Raw genomic sequence first — 20,075 nt, 5'->3', positions numbered from 1 at the left:
TCAAGATGACAGACAAGTGCCAAAAATGATCTAAAAAACCCAGGAATTGTTTAAGTGACATGAGGTTATATTGTTACAGCATACAAGTGAAACATTTGAAATGCTTTTTAAATAAACTATAAACTGTATACGTGACCCTACTATAGCTCAGATACCAAACTTTAAATTAAATATTTCTCAACTTGTTGATGATGTCTCTAAATACAGACAGTCCCAATGCTTACTGTACCAAACTTTTTATTATTTTAAACACACTTCTGTACAAAAACATGAGAGCAGGCAAAGAAATTCAGTGACCTGGGCAAACAGCACATGACGACTCGCAGAATGCTTTAAGGTTTACATTTTTATTATACAAGTGACAAAGAGCTTTCCTTTGGGCTACTCAAAGGTAAGACTTCATCGCTTGACCAATAACCATGGGTAAAGCATGTATTAACTTCAGTTACCAAAGCTCAACAGAATGACCTGTTATCCACCAAGATTTACCTAACTGGAAGTGACTATGAGCAAAGCAGGATTTCCCCTAATATACATTTGTAAGTGTCCCCCCATCAAAAATGGAGTTTGTAAACAGTGGATTTACTACTGTGAAAAAGCAGTGTGATTGCTGCTTCCAGACAAAGAAAATAACTAGCGTGACGTCTAATTCTGCTCCTGACAACAACACAGTGATCTGCTGCTACAACTGCAGATGTGTGACGTGAACGCTGGAGTTGCAGTGCTGTCCAGTACCATGACACATGTAACGTTGGCACCTCTGGGGTCTGATCAGGCTTGAGAAACCTCATAGTGGTAGTTCTGCTCAGAAATGAACTCTAAGGCAATTCCTACTCCAAAGAACTTTTGATATTAATACCATTTAAGGACTCAGTTCAACGACTGAATTTGTCACAGTGCAGCCGAGTTTCAGCAGACCAAATGCATTTCCAAAGTTTTACGGTAATGTTTTTAAAAGTGATATGCGTGAAAATTCCAGTGATGACACAAACCCTGATTTATGTACACAGGAATAAGCAAATACAAATCTGAATCTGTGCACAAGCACTGGAGTTTTCACACACACATGCAAGCAAAGTACACAAAACCAAACACATTTTCAGAACGTGACCTCTGCAAGAATATGTACAGCATCTGCAGGCCACCCAGAAGACACACTTAACAGAGCACAAGCACTTTCCTGCTTCTGGCAAAGTATTTCTATTCCATTTACTGGAAAAATTACTAGAAATGATAACTTGGCAAGGAAATCAATCCCTTGAAGTATCAATCACATCTCAAATGCCAAGGAAGAGCAATCAGCTGATAAACGTTTCTGTGTTGACTCCGAATCATCTATTGAATAATACTATCAAGGAACTTGATGGAGTGACTAACAGCTCAGCTCTTAAAACCTGTTTATATCATCCCTAGTTTGATGAGGCTAATTTGACACTAGGGAAGTTTGCTGCTACAGTGGAGCATTCTGCTTTATACTGGTTTTATCAGCAAAGAACTTACCGAGTAGAGCTGTCTGAGAGAATGTTCATCATGATATATTTACACTGACAAATCTTTTCTATTTAAGTCAAGGCATTAGTATTTTCCCTTTCCTTTCTAAATCTAATAAAATTATACAGAATTTTCAAAATCTAGCAATGGTCTTAAAACATTTTTTCCATTTATTTATATTGAACCTGAAAAAGGATACTGATTTCCTCAACAGTTGAGAGGGACAGGTTATACTTAATAAAAAAGGTAAACTGACATCTTTGCAATATGTTTTTGGATCTCAGCCAGCACCTAATCCTTAAAATTAGGTGGATCTACACTTCTTACAGGAAAGACAATGTATTTTATGAGACTGATAAACATTCAGGTTTTCTTCTATTCATAGTAGTTTGATGAGATCCTAAAACTGACTAAAATACTGTGCAGATGTTCTTAAAACATATCCAACGAATTTTACTTTCTCTTACATTAACTTCCTCCTTCTTTAAAGTTCTTTTTCTATGGTATCTTTGACATTTCAGTTTGTTTGATTTCTATTTTGTCTTTACTACTACTTACTTCTCTGATAGAGAAGGTGTTTAAGGATTAAAATGCACAGATAAACTGTTGTAACTGAAGTATCTAAGTAAAAAAGTATTTTAGAAGTCAAAAGATAAAGACTAGCATAAAAACTTAGGCTGCACTATATAAAGTCAGTCAGGTTATGAACAGATTCATATATTTTAGCAACGTGGAGAAAATGGTTATGTAAATACACACAAGTATTAACATCAAACTGTATTAAATTATGTAAACATACACATCTTCTGTGATCAATACAAACATCTACTTGTCTCAGGATACTACTGCAGCATAGCTCGAATTTGTTTTGAAGTAGATTCATCATTCAGGTGTTTTGTAGTGAACCTAGAAATTACAAGTTAAAACAAGATTTTATAAAATGAACAAGGATTAGAAAAGCCTGAAAATTTCAGGGCCTGTTTTTGAAATCAGTGTAGTTCTATTACACGACAGAGGAACTTAGACATTGCTCTAAACATTTATCACTGGAATTTAGCTTCTAGTAGTCTGGTGCTCTTTATCTTCTGAATATCTCTTGCCATCAATTATTCCCTTTTAATAGATGGAGAATTGTGGCTAAATCCTGCCTAAATACTGCTTGTCATCTGCCTATAACACTGTCATAATTTTGGCCAAAAGGATCTCCTTCTTTCTAGCTAAAGGTCTCAAAAGAACAAAAAAAATCATGGAAAGACATAAGAAAATGGGTAGATACTTAGGAATCTAGATTGAATTTTGGCATAATCCATAAACTTAATTTTAAGCAGATTTCTTAAATGTCCTGGGAGGAATGAAGAGCTTTAGTGTTTTTTTTTCCACTTAAGCCCAGACATTCTCCACTGGTTATGTTCCTAGGGAGATCGATTACCACATCAGCTCAAAACACATTTGATACCTGTAGGATTTAACTCCACATCAATTTTAATTCAAATGACACAATAAGCAAACATGGAGGTCGTTATGGCTGCAGCTCTCACTCGATCCAAGCATTCAACAGTTAAAAGAATTAATTACAGCTCTGAAAAACTTGGTACTAAGGCTCCCTTCTGAACTTCAGAGAAGTGTCAACCACTGTGTCTTGCTTCCTGAGACATCACCTTCAACACTTAGCTACGGGATTGGGATTTAGGTTGCTGTTCTCTTGAAGTTGTATCATTTAGCAAAATTAAAAAAGAAAAAAAAAAAAAAGAAGAGTCTTGATAAAAAAGAGAAGCATTAAAGGCCTGAGAAATAGAAATTCTACTCTTCACTTCTAAAATGTCTAGTTGCTGGGGTATTTTATATAATAAATCTTAGCTCAGACGTATTGTTTACCTTTGATGCATTGTTTAGCGTTTAGATGGATAAGTGTTAGGTGATAAAATAAACCTTAAGTGTTTCTGAAGGACATTATGACTTCCAATATTCATAGTCATTGCTTATCAAAGTGAAATGGAATTGAAAGGAATGAATATTACTCAAGAAAACCCCAGGTGATGAGAGCAAACCTGAAAGGACAATTTTCTTAATAAATCAAGCTTCTAAGGTGAAAAGTCTTAAACATAAATAGATTGGGAGAAAAGCAAAGAAGAACTTGTTAAGACTGTATAAAACAATTATTCCACACGTACCTGAGAGCATTCAGAAGTCCTTCCACAGTGTCAGGTGGTTGCTCCTTTAAAACCTTTATGCATCCCTTCATCTGGGAACAGAAGCATGCCACTATTGAACAATAATATATAAATTGCACTAGCTGAAAACAAGGAAAAATTTCACCACAGACAGGCAGGTTTTCTCCTACTGAGAGTTAATGCTGCTTCATATGATACAATAAACGCATTAAAACTTATTAAAAATTATCTTAAGTTAAAAACCTAATTTTTGAGAAAACAGCATCTACTTTAACAAGCTTTTGTAGATAGCAAATTATATATCAAGTGTATATATTTTAACTTGCACATAATTTCAACTTAACAAAAAATCAAGAGCAACTGATATAAGCTGAAAAAAGAGATTATGGAAGAGGGTCCCATGTCATTGCTGTTAGCAACTATCAGAAGAGAAGGTTAAACTTTGACTTGCATTCTTGAACACAAGGAAGTAATTTTCAATATTCAGTTTTGAGTTGTAAACCTAACTGTTAATAACTTATGATTTGTTTCACCACAAGTGGTTATGAATTTAATCTGAGATAAGAAGTCCACAATGTTGATTTTAAACACCACACTGAACAGAGGTATTTGTGAAGACTGTAAAAAACAGGCTGGAACTCTGTACAAACTTGCAAAAGGGGAAAAGGAGAGAAAACAGAGGTAGAACTCATTTCACCCATACAGACCGCCCATCTAGTCAGTAGGGAGAAATAAGAAATTCCTCTAACCTATTTAGAATATACTTTCACATGGAATGAATCGTGCTCCAGAAGTACCTATTTATTCCCACTGCTATGAAGACAACTAATAGCTATCCAAAAATCAGGCTAGATTAATTCCATCTTATTTGAAATGACTTACAAAGACATGGCAGAGCCAAGATTTGAACCTTCTAATTTTGCAAGCCACGTTACAGTGCTACATCTACATGCCAGTATTTTCTTTGCAGCTCAGCTCTGTCTTATTACAGAAGTGGATGCCGAAACACCTAATGGAAGTCAAGGTCCATGTATTTGGCAATAAAAATTATTCAGAAAAAGTAGTTCAGCCTCCTGCACAATGACCAGCCTAAGAGTCACTGATCACTGCTCAGGCGGCTCATTTCTACCTGGAAGATAAAACTAAAATAGCTTTGCGAACAGCAGATCAGATGAAATTCTCAAGGTAGATGAAATTCTCAGGTATCTCTCAGTACAGTTTTACGTGCTCCATCAGATCAGAGCAGACAAACTCAAAGGGATAAAAATTCAAATAATTCTTTTACATATTTGTTACAGAATCCCTAAGACAGTCCAAAAAGAGAAGCTGTTAGGACATCTAAGCTAGGAGCCTGTAATCAACAGCTTGAAATACAGTCTCCAGTTGTGAAAGAGTAAGGAAAGGGTAATTTGTACCATTGTCCCTGAAATTCTCTTGAAATGGCTCCCAATAAGAGACTGGTTTGGAGAAAATAACTGTTTTTCACAGTAAAAAAAAATCATAATCAGAAAAAAAAAAAAAATATATATACATATATATTTCTTTTTTATTAGAGAAGAAACACTAAACTAATTAGAGAATTAAGATTTGGGATCATTACACTCATTTTAAAAAACTGAGTCTTACATCTCCTGCCTCTCATTTACATCTAGTTAACTTTCCTGTAGGATTACAGGGCTTTAGGATAAATGTGAGAAACAATGTACACACACTGTATATTTGGTTCTATCAAAATTTTACTTGTGTTGTCTCTGCAGGCAAGAGACTGAATGAGCAGTCAGGAAGTCTGCATTCAATTCCTGGGCTCTATCTGCTGCATGACCTTCAGCAAATCAATTCACCTCTTTGTGACATATCTTTTCCCGCCGTAAAACAGAGTCAAAAGAGGAGACGTGGTAAAATACTGTTACCTGCAGATGAAAAATGCTAACAATGACTCACTGTCATGGAGCGCAATAATATATGTATTTTTTTTATTTTCTTTTGAAGTAGGTCCTCTTGTAAAGGGAAAGCCTTAGCATATTTGTTCATGAATTACAGCTTATTTCTACTGAAAGATATGGCCTATGAGATTTAGGTTTGTAAAAGCATGTATCAAAAATAAGAGTACTTTGTTGTGTGTACTCGCAGTATCTCAGATGGAAGCAGAAGTCTGATTTCCCTGTGATTGGTCATGTAAAGGCTAAAACTGAAGGCTCATTATCAATATTGCAACAATAACATTTCAGTTCTGCTACTTCAGATCTCAGACAAAGCAGAGACAATGTAGAATATCTGCTATTTACAACAGAGCTACTGCCAAAGATAAGCATTTCAGCATAAATTAATTACATGATTAGAAAAAGCTTATGACCATAGAACTTATTATAGGATAGGTGTAATACAAAATTATTTTAGTGTAACCATGTAGTTGCCAGGAAAGCAAGACTAAAAGACAAATGAGTATCTGTGCCTGGAAGAAAATACAAAGAAATATAGACTGTTCCTTATTTTCATTTTAAAGAAGCTGATATATTAAAGTATGCAGGTGAAGATAAATTCAAAATTTTGCCATTCAAAAGTAATTAAAATGATTTATACAAAGTAATAATCTCGAGCTAAAAAAAAAAGCTGCATACTAGTATTCTCAAACCTAGAGAGTATTAAAGAAAAGTCACTCTTACATCAATCTTCGATGTCTTTGAGAAAGCTCCCACAGGATGAACGTGATCGTACAGAATAATAACTCCCACCATTACTCGCATGCAGAACATAAGGGTCTCTTCACTGGTGAATCTACTCCTGTATTCCCTGGAAAACAGAACAAAATAAAGACTCTTGACTTTTTAGTGGACAGTTTTGCAAACTAGACTATGAGTACATGAAATCTGACTATTGAATTTTAAGGTTGCAGGTGAATCTCAGTAAGATTTTAAAGATCTTTGAATTATTAAGTCCTTGTCAATTCAGAAGGAAGGTTAGAAAGCAAATAAAGATAAGTAACCCCCTTCCAGCATCCCTTCACAGTTCAGATCCTCACTTCAGCAAAATGTCTGAAACACTGGCTTCACAGAAGACTTCCACAGCTCCTGAAAAGTTATGGAGACTGAACATGGTTCTGTTTAATCTTAGAAACACAACATATTAAGAACTCAAAGGAAAGCTACTCTTTTTGCTTAAATTCCTACTTTGAAACAGTTAATACTTAAGTGGGATCTAATTTCAGCAGCTTGTACGTTCAGGGCTTCACTGAGGCGGCTCATAGTCGTTGCTGTCCCTCTATTTTCTAAGTCCATCGGCAACTTTAGCAACCCAGGTTCACTGAGCAACTAAAATGCGGAAACCTGTAAGCAGGACTGGACTGAACTAGAGTTTTTATTTGACTTTTCAATTCCAAAATAAGATTGTGGACAGCACAGTTAAGAGAGATCCTATCAGCTCTAATCCCTGAAACCATCATCAGGAAATGAAAAATGAACTACAGAAATCATGAAAAGCATAAATTATCATAATTTCTCTAATAAATATTATTTTTAGTAGATAGTACACAGATTTATCTACTGTCGTTCATTGGTTTTCAACATAAAATTTGATTTTTTCACTTAAACATATTATTAAAAATACTAAAATCTGTACTATATTACCTTTCAGTTTACAATAACTTCAACTCTTATTCTTCTGTTTCAATAACACAGCATCGTAACATGAACAGATTTAAAGGCTACAGCCATTTTGACATGAAAACGTTTAATTAACCCACAATTAGAACTAAATATGAGACAATCTTCTGGTAGATGACTCACAACTGTTTCTCTACTTTTGCCAAAAAATGAGCTGACACATAAGGTCACTTCTGTGATGTCCTGAGATCGTGAGATGAATCCCACCACCTACATACACTTCTCCAGAATTTTCATAAACAAACATAATAACCTCAGGAATTCTACCCTTTCCATGGCACCATGAACAAAGACAGGAAGACTACCTTGACTCTATCTTGCATTGTGCTTTCCACTCAGAGAGACATCTAACCTAAAAAATACTTGCTAAATGCACAGCTAAACAACAGTAACCCCACTGGCCATACCTGTGCTAGCAGATAAGGAAACAATTGTACTGTTTCCATACAGCTGAAGTTTCTTGTACCCAGAGTAAGATGGCTACATCCAAAAAAGATCCGCTCAAGCGATCCTCAAAATAGTCCCTTGTGAAAGTGCTACTTGGAAAAGCCAAAATCTTGCCCCTAAGCTGCTAATAACTAAGCAGCACAGGCAATCGAGAGACAGCAGTCGGCCCATGGCCCTGGTTAGACGAGACATGGACACCGAAGCCTATGAGTGCATAAGATTACACCTGTATTTTAACCTTCTGTTGAAATCCAGGCTGGCCAGGTGAGCTCTCCCTAACAAAACTCAATGCTGATTCATGAAGTGTATCATGAGCAGGTTAAAAAAGGAGCCAAGGCTTTCTAATGCCAGGTCATGCTTTGTATACAAATGTGATAACATCTTAAGGCAAATACACAGGGATGAATTTGGAAAAAAAAAATGTGTTTATCCCAGGTGGCTACTTAAAATACAATACAAATTCTATCATGCAAGAAAAACAAGATTGAAGGTAAAACTTACGGTGTTTCCAACATGACTTTACATACACTAGCCATAGTACTTAGACAGTCCGTTGTATTTTCAATTGGCAATGTTTTGTTCTAGAAGGGTTTAAAAGCCATTGGTCAGTAAACAATCTTGTAAAATTCAAAACAAAAATAATTGTATTAGGCCTTTTCTCCCCCATTACCTACTTCTGATACAAAATGTGTAGTTGCATTACTGAGTGTTTTCAGCATTGGTGTGGCTTCTGCATAAAACAGGGACATCCTATTAGCCATTTCATTGTTCACTTCATTCTCAATGTCTAGCTGATGAAAACATAAGAAAAAATGGTCAGTAAAACTCTTTGAAATCTTGCCAGCAGCAAGAAAATGATACAGAGCATGCTCATGTCAGCAAGCAGATTATTACATGAATAGTTCCACTCTAATCACTTCATCTGGACTGCTGATTAACTCTCGGTGGGAAAGAACATGACAGCTAGTGAATCAAAAGAAAAAGCATTGCCACAAATGGTATAAATGCATGTGATGAATACCTCCGTATGAAGAACGGATCAGATTTTATTTACTTACATGCATGTTGTTTATTCTGTTGCGACTTATTGTCCGCCTATAATAACTGAAGTCATTCTGAATTGCTGGGTTTCTCATCTTAAAAGAAGACAAATAGGAAATAATCAGCCTTGGTTCAAAATACATGAGAAAAAAATCAGCATGTATCAAAAAATTTTATTAACCTTAAGTTCATCAAAACGAAGAGTAAAATGTAAGATTTCTGCAAACTCTTTCGCTAGAGCCTGTTCCCGTTCCAGGTGCTGGGTTGGAGTATAAGGTGGGCACGTCAAGGACTCCAATAAGCTCTGCAGGGCTTTCTCTGAATAAAAATGAGAAGCACAAATTCTGTTCAGTCCACATTATGACAAAGTTTTAAGTAAGTAAGTAAATACACTTATTTGAAGAGAAGGAACCCTCCAAATATGCAGAGCCCCAACAGAAATGTTTTCTTCTTGCTATTCTAAGGTAAGAAACATCAGTCAAAGACACCTGCCTCCTCAGGCTCTCAGCCATTTTCTCTCAATTTTGTATCACTGAGCTGTTTTCCCTTTTTATCACTCTTTGTCTGGGTTCCCTATCGAAAATCCTACAGAAAGCATTTTTCTTGCATTCAGATATTCAACTCTTTCATCTTCCCCAATTAGCCATCAGTTCAGTATAGAGATTTTTCCGGCATCTGTAACTAAGAGTGTACTCTTAGGCACTGATATCAAAGTAATTCAGCTCCCGCGGCTACAATTACTAGCATAACTCAAAAAGTGAAAGACATAGTAAGGAGGATGTTGTAGAAGTACTCCCTTGCACTGGGAGCTCTCCCACTTCATACATGCGATTTTGCACACTGGTTCTTTTCCAGAGCTGTAATTCAAGGAGTAATTACATCATTTTTTGGGTTTGTAGGGATGACAAAATCAGTGCAAAACATGCCCAACTTTGGATTTTCACCCTGTGAGAGATTTTGTTGATAATCTTCTCCATCTGTAATCCCTGTTTTCTAAAAGTCTCAAGATATTATTGGTTTGCATTCCTTTTAAAATGCTGAAGGATTCAAAATACAAAAAATAAAATTAATTAGCACAATATGAACCAATGAAGTGCAGAAGCATGGCAGGCACCAGTGAAAAACTTCCTACAGTTTTATCATATTGTTTCCTTGTACTCTATTTAGATACTATAGATTTATTTTAAGTGACAAACTAACAAACCATAACAATTTTGAAATGAAATGAAGATTAAAAATATGCCTTGGTAAATGCAATTGCAGTTAAATGTCTGTTGATATTGAACAAAATGAATAATAAACCTTTAAAAGTCTGTGGAAAATTAAACTTTCTATTTATATACAAAGTAGGCTAATAAACGGGAATACTGAAACAGGGCTCACCTAATCTGAGTGAAAACTCATAAAAGCGCTTCAGCCTTACAACCAGAGGACATACTGAATTCCAGGCTTTTTCTTGCAACTGGATATCATTGGGATTTTGTATTGCCTGAAATTAAAATATTACTGTAAAGAACTGCAGCATATGAATAACAAGCAAAAGGTGGTCTGGAATTTTTCCACTATATTATTTTAGAAACTAAGTACTGCAAAACACAGAATAATTACGAGAAATTATGTTGCACAGGAACAGGAAATTAGTAAATTCAAAAAATGTTTTTCCACCTTCCCTCTCCCCCTGTAACACACCAATTTTAAATTATTCATTCCAATGCACCACTGACATACAGAAATATGTTTTAACATATTCTTTGAGGAGCAAAACTATTGTAGAAGCATCAGGTAAGACCTTTTCTATGAATAGTGGTTGCAGAAATAGCCTTTTTTTCAGCTTTTGATATCTTCAAAATATCCAGGTTCTTAAGTAACCAACAGCTCATACTAACAGTAACTGTGAAGCTGATGCAGGAAAAAGTTTGGTCAGCTGAGAAAAAAACTAAGATACAGTTCATAATTGTATTATGGGACCAGTTTTACAGAATAAAAAGCTTGTAAAGTGGATGTAAGGTTATAATTTACTGCTGTTCATACACAGAACAACTATCTTCAACTTTCTTTATAGTGTATTTCTGAAATCTGAGTACTATTTCTTCCATGTCCTCAACTTTGACTTCTACCACGAGAGACATGAAATGGCGTTTCTTAAAGTGAAAAATAATTAACGATTGCTACTAGTAAACTTAAAACAAAGTCCAACTGCCATCATTTAATTTCACATTAGCACTTTATATTCAACGTTACGTATAATCTGTACCATATTGTCTAAATACAACTTTAACAAAGGTTTTCATACAATTTCATAGAATGTGCTTGGATACAGAACAGAAGCAAGGACCACACTGAGTTTTGCTTGATTTTGCTTCCAAAGAACTGTCATTAACTGTAACAAACATACATCTCTAATTTCTTGTCCAGCTCCTTTGTAAGCCTGAAGGTCTGCAAGCATACTTTCCGAGTCCTGCAAAACTGCACTGATTTGGTTCCATACCTCCCTTTCTCCATCTGTGGGCTGCGCATCTAAGAAACAGAAAAGCCAAATGCACAAAGTCAAAAGGCAGCTGCAATACAAATGGCAAGATTACTCAGTCCTACTTAACAACATTAAATCCCGCTTGACTACGTGTAACTCCATTCTAATGTGGTTTTTTTAAAATATACAATTATCTTGCACTGCTATTCTGCTAGGTTTCTGTTTCTATAGCAAGGAACGAAAAGAAGTACGTTTTTTGTATGCTCTGGCTCATAATGCCTCTTCTCAAAAAGCAGCGTTTTAAAGTGAAGAAGTATCATAAGGCAATGTTAGTAGAAAACAGGATAACGCACCAGTCCTTCAGTAAAAAAGTCCCTCTCTTTCATGAGTTCCACAGCTCTATTACAAAGAATTGTTCACTTTTCTTGCAGCTTGGGGATAAAATCAGGCCTTTCAGTGGATGGAGCAGTGGGATATTACACCACTTTTGACTTTCCTCCAGGTTTCCTTAACCAGGGTAATTTATTTCTCCTTTTGGAAAACACAGATACCGTACTGTTAAAAATAAACATTTTTCTTATGTATGTCAGAGATTGTTCCTGCTACTAAAATAAATCCAGCTCCGTCAATGATCAGTTTTCAGGGTGGGAGTGACCTGTAGACCTTTATTGTTCAGAGAAATGACATTTGGAAGCAGATCAATTTTCCCATTCAAATCCTATCCGATGGGATTTTAGCTGCAGTGAGACACCAGGGAGGGATGTTATCCCCAGAACGCATTAGACGAGGTAGAGATCCTCTGCCTTCTTTTGCTTTGAAACATAGAAATGACTGGCACTGATTAAATTAGATGACCTATATACAGAATTGTAGTCAGTATTTGTTGAAACAATCACATTGTCCCAGCAAATTTCTACAGAGAAACAACTCCTTTTTTTCCTTAGATTTGTATTAGCTTATAATTCTTATGGAAGAAAAAAAAAAAACCACTCTGAAGGTGAATCTTAGGATTTAAGGACCACTTGTTTGAATTAAAAGCGATGAGATACCTTCAGTTCAAAACTCAACAATTAGGAAGAGCTAGTGTATACACCTCTATATTAATGGACAAGAAATGCTGAAAATACTTTTTCTATTTAGTCTTCTCAGGGTTCTTAAGAAATAAGACACAGTTTTCCACCCATATATCAGTACAGGATTCATTTACTCACCCTCCACTAGAAACAAATGAACCAGTTCACCTTGGAAAGTACAGAAAGAGCAGGGATTCTCTCCATGATGTTTCAGGTTAGGATAATTTGTCTAAATGTGTCAAGTTATCCACAGACCTTGCACAAACTAGACACAAAAGTCTGAGATTTACATGTCTGTAGCTCTGAAGCAACTAATACTTAAAATCTTTCCTGTATTCCTATGTCACCATGAGTCCCATGAGACTGGGCACAAGAAAAAAAACTGATTTGACTTCCCTTTTACCCTACAAGTTTTCCTTTACCTTGTTTAAAAGAACAAGAGAGAGTAAAAATAAGCTGGGCTTACTCGGCTGGGTTTTATATCCAAAATACTTAATGTAACTTAACAACTCCACTATCCTTCAAAAAGTGAGGGTAAGTGGCACCAAAGGGGAAAATTACCCCAAACAGGAAAATCCCAGCTGTTGAACCGACCTACTTGTCACCCGGAGCACCCAGAGTTACTGACCGGTTATTTCCCCAAGCTGCAAGAAATCTCAGGTATACAGCATAAGGTGTTTGTCACCTTGTGATAAAGAAACAAAACAGTAAATGCTTCCAAGTTTAACAAAGAAAGTGGTAATCTTGCTGAACAGTTACACACCATGGAACAACAGAAGAGGGGGAACAGTAGGAGTCACCTATAAATCAGCATCTATATTTTAAGAGTTTAATAAAAATTAAAATAACATTTTCAGTGAAAATTAAGACAGAAAAGAGAATAAGTAATTTATTAGTACAGTTCACGAGTGTAACATTTGTGTGTTCATCTCACTTGAAGCATGGCTTGGTTAACAAGGTACTTCTGTGGTACGCTTTACGACTCATTTGCTTTAAAAAATATTAGCCCCTAATAGAAACATAAATACTATAGACTGCTCAGGACTTTGGGACTTAAAAATGGCCTTAAATAACACCCTTTACTGTTAGTCTTTTTCAATTTTTTTCCAGTTCATCTCTTGGAAGTTGGGAGAAGGTTGTATATTTGAAACCCATTGAGCTTTCTGTAGTATCCCAGCACCTGGGGAAGCAGGAGGAGGAGGAAGGTGGGTGGGTGGAAGAGGGTAAGAAAGGGAAGGGAGATGAAAAGGGCTGCAAAGGCTACAGAGCAACAGGCTTAGCTTGCATTTGCAGAAGCAGTTTGTATTTATGCTGAAAGTGCTTAGCTTAAAAAATAAAGGTAAGGAGGATGATTCAGGCTCTACTTTAAGAAAACATGCATCTTACTTATGAAATACATGCTATGCAAACACATGTTCTGATAAGACCATGGCCATGTTTCAAAAGGGATTTTACATGAAGATCCTGCCAAAAACGGTCAGTTAAAATACCTGTAATCGATCACTTTGAAAAAATTTAAGCTTGCTGTCAACAACAATAATAGCAGCAACAATAACTAAAACAAACACAGACTTCTTCATTACAGATTTTGGTTTTCTATTCCAACAATACCAAAGCTTGTTTCTCTGTCCAGAGTGAAAAAATGCCATTCCTGAAGCAAAGTGCGGAATCACTGCTTGGCAGTGCTCACCTATTACCCTAAACCACCAAAGAACCAGCACACGCTTAAGCAATTTGAGCCCATTTATAAATAAAACTATACCCACTGACTAACCAACATTGAACACAAGCCCTCTCAATAATATGTTACCATAATTCCCAGACTTACAGCATTTCAAGTCTGAATTTTTAGAATACTCATGATGAGCATTCGGAGCATGCTGTCTTTAATAAGATAATTCACCTTTGTTTGTCCAAACGTTTCTAGCATGAACCCTAAACCTGACAACTATAATAAATGAATCCTCTATCAAATTAATTCAACAGTCAGACTAGGCTTGACTCTTTCATATAGAGACTCTACCAGCAAATTCCGTGGTTCCATCAGAAATAGCTAGGATATGATAGTTCATCCATTCCATTAACAATGTCTTCTTTCATCTTTACACATGGTCTATTCCATGTTTTGGATGGGGCTTCAGACTGAATTAAAAAAGAGGGAAAGCTGCATTCACTACAGTCCCTTTGTGGATGCACTAAATATTTCAGGTGCATGGTGGGGGGCAAAGGTGGAACCGTCATTCTTTTCTTGGAAAAATATCTGTCGTTTGTTTCAAAAAAATCTAACCCTAACAGCACAAGGTATCTACCTTGTTCTTCACCAAATGTGCTTTAGAAGTAACATAGAAACGGCTACGTAGGTAAGACATTAGTACTCATAGGGCAAGATTAAATATAAAAAAATAACAGATACAAGGCCTTTACCGATACAAAATCAAGTATAACAGTATCTCAGTAATTCATGTTTATGAAGAGATAACAAGACAGTACTAAAAGAAAGGCTTCCAACCCACACACCCTTTCCGTAGATGAAATGCAAACCAAATAGCACAGAACTTTATCCCACCCTCAGTCAAACTGGTGGTAGGTTAAGAGGATTCCCACTGAGGCTGGTTGGTGTTTGCATTTCAGTGAATGTGCAATCATATTTGTCAGAAAAACACCACAGCCTCCCAGCCTAGAGAAAGAACGGTGAGTAAAACGAAATGTCTTACAGGCTGTGCTCTCAGCTTTTCTTGTCCTGTCCACTGTTGAAGGTGGCCAATAATTTTACCAGTCACTGACACAGAGAGCAATACATATATTTTACTGTATAATGCTAAAGTCCTATTTCAGGTTTGTCATTACAACAGTGATTTTTCCCATTCCAATCTAAGACAAAATTAGATGAAGAGCTAGTCCTTAGAAAAGACAAAAGGCATTACAACTACAGTGAATACTGCATTTTGGAGGGTATCAGAACACACTGTTGTCCATACATTAAAAGATAGTATCGGGTAGAAACAGTACCCTATCCAGTCTACACTGGGCTTTTTAATGTCATCCCTTCTGAACTAGCTAGAACAAAGTGAAGCTCCCTAAACTGTTAACACTTGCTACAGCACGCTGTGTGCCAGGGTTATCAGCGCCAGGCTCCAGCTCCATGGCCAACACAGAGAGGACAGGGTCCCTTGGGCACTCGGCAGTGCAGGAGACCAGAGTTTAACCTCCCACAGGCTGGGTACAGATGACATCTCCAGCCTTGCCACCTGTGGAGCCAGGGTGTTAATTAATAACCTCTTACACAAATGTGGGCAGTTGCTCTGCTGCCAGACATGTCCTAATAATAGACTTTAAATCATATACGAACAAGGAAAACTGAAAGTTTCAATTAATCTTTCTGGGAATGGGGGGGTGGGGAAATCCTAGAAAGTAAGTGTCCTTGATTCTTGGGGGGATGAAGAAGATTAAATTAGGATCAGGTAATGAACCCACTCAGCTAACATTTAGGAAAAAAGGGAACATGCTTAGGTTAAGGTTAGAGGGCTTGGTCTTATAAAAGGTATTTGTATCTGAGGAGTGGATGGGACTTATAGACACCTCCTCCCAATATTCTATAAACTTTAGTCTTTTACAGAATCACAGAATGGTTGGGGTTGGAAGGGATCTCTGGAGATCATCCAGTCCAACCCACCTGCTAAAGCAGGTTCATCAGAGCAGATCACACAGGAATGTGTCCACGTGGGTTTCAATGTCTCCAGAGGAGGAGACTCCACAACCTCTCTGGACAGCCTGTTCCAGGGGGCTCTAGTACCCACAAGGTAAAGAAGTTTCTCCTCAAAATCAGATGGAACCTCCTGTGCTTCAGTCTGTGCCCATTTAGATTCAAAACAAATCATTGTCACCTCAAGCTTCGAATTATTTCCAAGAATTTGTGTGGAATTAGTTACTTTGCCTGAAAAAAGCCATCTACAGGCAGCAGTAATTTGACAAATGTTCTGCAAAAACAGAGCACTCGTAAGCTGCTATGGAAAGACCCTCAAATACCCAGAATTCATTTACCTGTAACTAGTTTAAACAAGGCCAGCATCTGAAGAACAAAACAGTTCTTGAATCGACAAAATCCACTTCAAGGTAATTTGCCTTTATGGCTCATGAAATCCCTCAGACTCTGAAAACTTGCCATGCACTTACTCTCCCTAACGTTATTTTTGAGCTGAGAGCTTAAAAGGAATTAAGGCAAAATAAGTGGTATATAATCAAATCCAATCCGTAGCAGTTCGATTAAGAATACCCACACCAAGACTCAAGTGTAAAACAGCAATGCAGTTCACATTCTGCTAAGAAAGAGATAATTTGTCTTTAAATAAACCTTTCAGTAGACCTTAAAAAAAGAGTCAATTGGCTGAATGCTTACAGTCTGCACTACACCTAAAGGTAAAGGTTTTTTGACCTGCACAGGAGAACACTTTTCTCCATATAATTCACTGAGGTTACCACAGTTACCATTTGTCCCCATTTGCTTTCAAGGTTGGACCGAATGGATCTTCAAATGGCTTCTCCTTGCACAGATTCCAAATAACTGCATAAAGTCTTATATGATTACAGGAGAGCATACGGAACTGCTTTTGCTATACAACATTAACTGGAAATAATGCTGGATTCAAGGTTTCTCAAGTACGATCATAGAGTTATGAAACCTGGTTCCTCGTTTGGAATGAAGAATAATGCCAATAAAAGGTGTCATGAGAATTGCAACTGCTGATATAGACAGCTGCAGGAAAGGGGGGGGGAAGAGATGATTTCAAACACTTTTTTTGGAGCCTAAACTTTTCTAAAGGAAAAATTAAAGTAGTTATTAAAAAAACCCAACCAACAAAAAACAACCGGAAGGTAAAATTTTGAAATGTACTTCTCTTTTTTTCATGATTCGTTCCTATTTTCAAATATAACACAAGACAGAATTTAAAAAAACCCCACAACTTTTAATTAGGTGAGAAAATTTAGTTTTTCTAAGTCTTCCTGTTTCTACCTGCCCATTTTTCAAGATCTCAAGAACTGCACAGAAGACGAGTGGGGAGGAACCTAAGCCTAAATACAAAAAAATCAGGTTGGTAAAAAACATTATTTAAGAGAAAAGTGAGCATGAACCTGATGAAAGCAACTTGTAATAAAGTATATTTTAAAACAAACAAAAAAACCCCAATGATGAGATTTTACAAAAGATGCCATACAAGATTGTCTTCTTCAAATTTGTCATTGAATCAGAACGCTGCCCTCAACAATAAAAATTTACAAGAAAACAAATTCATTTTTGTTGCACAGAAGAAGTCATCCTTACAACACATTGCCTCTAGAAAGCATATTAGCCACAGATAATAAGTGAAAATAATAAAATAAAAACCTACCAGGCTGACCTTGCTGTTTAGCTTCACGGCTGACCTGAGTTATCTAAACCTGTACAACTGCTTCCCATCCCCTCGCGCATTTCTGTTCCCATTCTGAACCAGCACTGTGGGTCTCCCACCCGCACCAGCATCCACAGCACCCCGACCGGCTGGAAGAGCACTTGGGGACAGAGGTAAGCTGGTACTTGGGTGGGTTTAACAGCTTGATCTTAGCAAGTTTGTTTTCCCACGCAGCCATCATTCACCATGGGAGCAATCGTGTTTGTGCGTTCAGATATGAGACCATGTGGCAAAGCATCACCCATGGGATGGCTCCTCTGTCACAGCACAGGTTAAATCGACTGCCAAATGAAGTTAACACCTTAATATTATTTTTCCCACTTTCTTTGTATAAACTCTTATATTAGTTTTGACCCACATCAGCCCACAAAGCCTCTGATTTTCGAGGCATGGAGAGAGATTGTATCTGTTCTACTCCTGCGCACAAGAAAAAAGGCTGTTTCTGTTTTTTTTAAGCAATATTTGTGTGGCATGCTGTACACTCAGAAGGAAGGAGTATGTCACACACCCTCCTTTCAGGTACAATACATATAAAATGAAGAGTAGCAAAAAAACCACAAGGGCAACAGTATCCCAAAACTCTGTAAAATTTTCAGAGTGATGCTGACAGATTTGAGATTTCAGCTAATGAAAAAGTGCACAAAAACCAGAAAGCAAGATGCTGATGCAAGTAATGAAATACAGTAAACACATCAACTCAACATATCCCTCATCCTCTGAACAGCCCACAGTACTGACCACTTTTGTCCATGAACACAAACTGAAAACTCAGGCCACAAAAAGTCACACGTCCAGCAAGCACCCAAGCAGCTCTTATCTGTGTCCACTAAGAGTGTCCTTTTACACCGTACCCTGGCTAACTAAAGGAGACCAAAGCACATAACGACAGGCATCTTAAGTCACATCCCTTCAAAGCAACATGGATTTCGTTCCATAAAAACCTCCAGGACATTATTTCAACAAGTAAAACATTTTAACCTTTCACTCAGGAGCATCAAACTCACTGAAATTTGGAGATGACAGATCTGTTCCTCTCTAGGTAGACGTGCCTGATTAGTGCGTGTGTCCATGCGCTTGCACTGACCACTGGTCACTGCCCATGGGAAAGGTGCTTTACCCCGCTCAATTCTTGGCAATGGACTTTTGGAAAAAAAACAACTTTAGCTGTCAAGGCAATGAAACAGACATATTCACCTTTCACCATCACCTCTGCTCCACCAAGGCTTCCCGTTCCCATAGCCAAGTCTGCAGCCTGGCTCGGGAGAACGTTCTTACCACCCAGGTCATGATGGGGCTGATTAAACCTGGAAGCTCAGAGCAGCTGAAAACCTTCCTAACAGCTTGGCAAAGCCACTGAGCACTACCAAAGCCTTCAAAAGTTTGATAGAAAGAAAAAATATGTGGTGGTTTGGATAAAGGTTTCACATCCCAGGTTTATAATTAAACTCTCAAATGATACGGGCAACAGAGAAAAAAGGCTACATGGCTCACAGGACCTTCATCTAAACCCAAACTGATTCTTCATAATGAGGTAAATAAGATCTGGATGAGAAGGTATGTGCAAAGTTATAGTCATACACTGTAGCTTTCATCCAAGAAAGCATGTTTGAACAATTTCATGAGATTAAATATGTGTTTAAATGACTTTTTTAACCAGTGCTTCAGAGCGCACACACATGTACAGTCTCATATCACGTCAGTAACTTTTTTTCAGAAATGTAAGTCAGGAGTAAATTATTCAAGAAAACTATTTCAAGGTGATAAAATATGTCTAATCACCTGAAATTCTCTCTTAAGCCATGCATCAAAATGAAGTTATTTTAAAAGCACTCAAAACTTGTTTTTGTTTTGTTTTGTTTTAGAATATAGGTATTAAGAGAAAAAACACTGCACACTGTTAGCATTTTAAACAAAAAGCATTTCACGTAAGTGGCAGAGTATAAGATAAAACCCATACTTAAGGATTTGATGACCAGTTTTTCAAGACAATGTCTGGAAGTACATGCAGGGAAACTATAACCACAAAAGTGAAATAGCTCTGAATAAAATATAGGTGTGACAAGGAAATCAGAATGCAAAACACTGTTTTGCAAACTGATAACCATGCAATTAAGAGAGATGCAATCAAGCACATACACCATGACCACTTCACTACTTTTTAGAAACTGTAATAATCCCAGTTAAATCATCACTGAACTGAGTGAAAACAGTGTCACCTCCACTGCTTACATTTTTTCAGCTTTATATTTCTGTTTCAAATATATATTTCTATTCCA

General features: G+C 36.9%; 1 protein-coding gene across 14 annotated transcripts in view; it reads right to left on the bottom strand.

Annotated features, from left to right (window-relative positions):
* Window positions 1-220: 220 nt before the first annotated feature.
* Window positions 221-20,075, bottom strand: part of CYRIA (CYFIP related Rac1 interactor A) — a 55,913-nt gene continuing 36,058 nt past the window's right edge. For 11 of the 14 annotated variants that reach the window (XM_065055856.1, XM_065055857.1, XM_065055860.1 and 8 more), the window contains 9 exons: window positions 11,205-11,326; window positions 10,193-10,298; window positions 8,991-9,127; window positions 8,827-8,904; window positions 8,443-8,559; window positions 8,270-8,349; window positions 6,326-6,452; window positions 3,663-3,733; window positions 221-2,397 (listed from right to left, as the gene is read on the bottom strand). In XM_065055856.1, coding sequence (XP_064911928.1) covers window positions 2,334-2,397; window positions 3,663-3,733; window positions 6,326-6,452; window positions 8,270-8,349; window positions 8,443-8,559; window positions 8,827-8,904; window positions 8,991-9,127; window positions 10,193-10,298; window positions 11,205-11,326 — 902 coding nt within the window. In that variant the 3' untranslated portion in view covers window positions 221-2,333. Of the gene's footprint in view, window positions 2,398-3,662; window positions 3,754-6,325; window positions 6,453-8,269; window positions 8,350-8,442; window positions 8,560-8,826; window positions 8,905-8,990; window positions 9,128-10,192; window positions 10,299-11,204; window positions 11,327-20,075 lie in introns of all 14 variants that reach the window. The other 3 variants (XR_010471103.1, XR_010471104.1, XR_010471102.1) reach the window with 1 other exon arrangement.

The sequence above is a fragment of the Columba livia genome, chromosome 3 (genome assembly GCF_036013475.1).
Source record: "Columba livia isolate bColLiv1 breed racing homer chromosome 3, bColLiv1.pat.W.v2, whole genome shotgun sequence".
NCBI classification, from domain to species: Eukaryota; Metazoa; Chordata; class Aves; order Columbiformes; family Columbidae; genus Columba; species Columba livia.
This window is presented reverse-complemented; position numbering and strand designations above follow the sequence as displayed.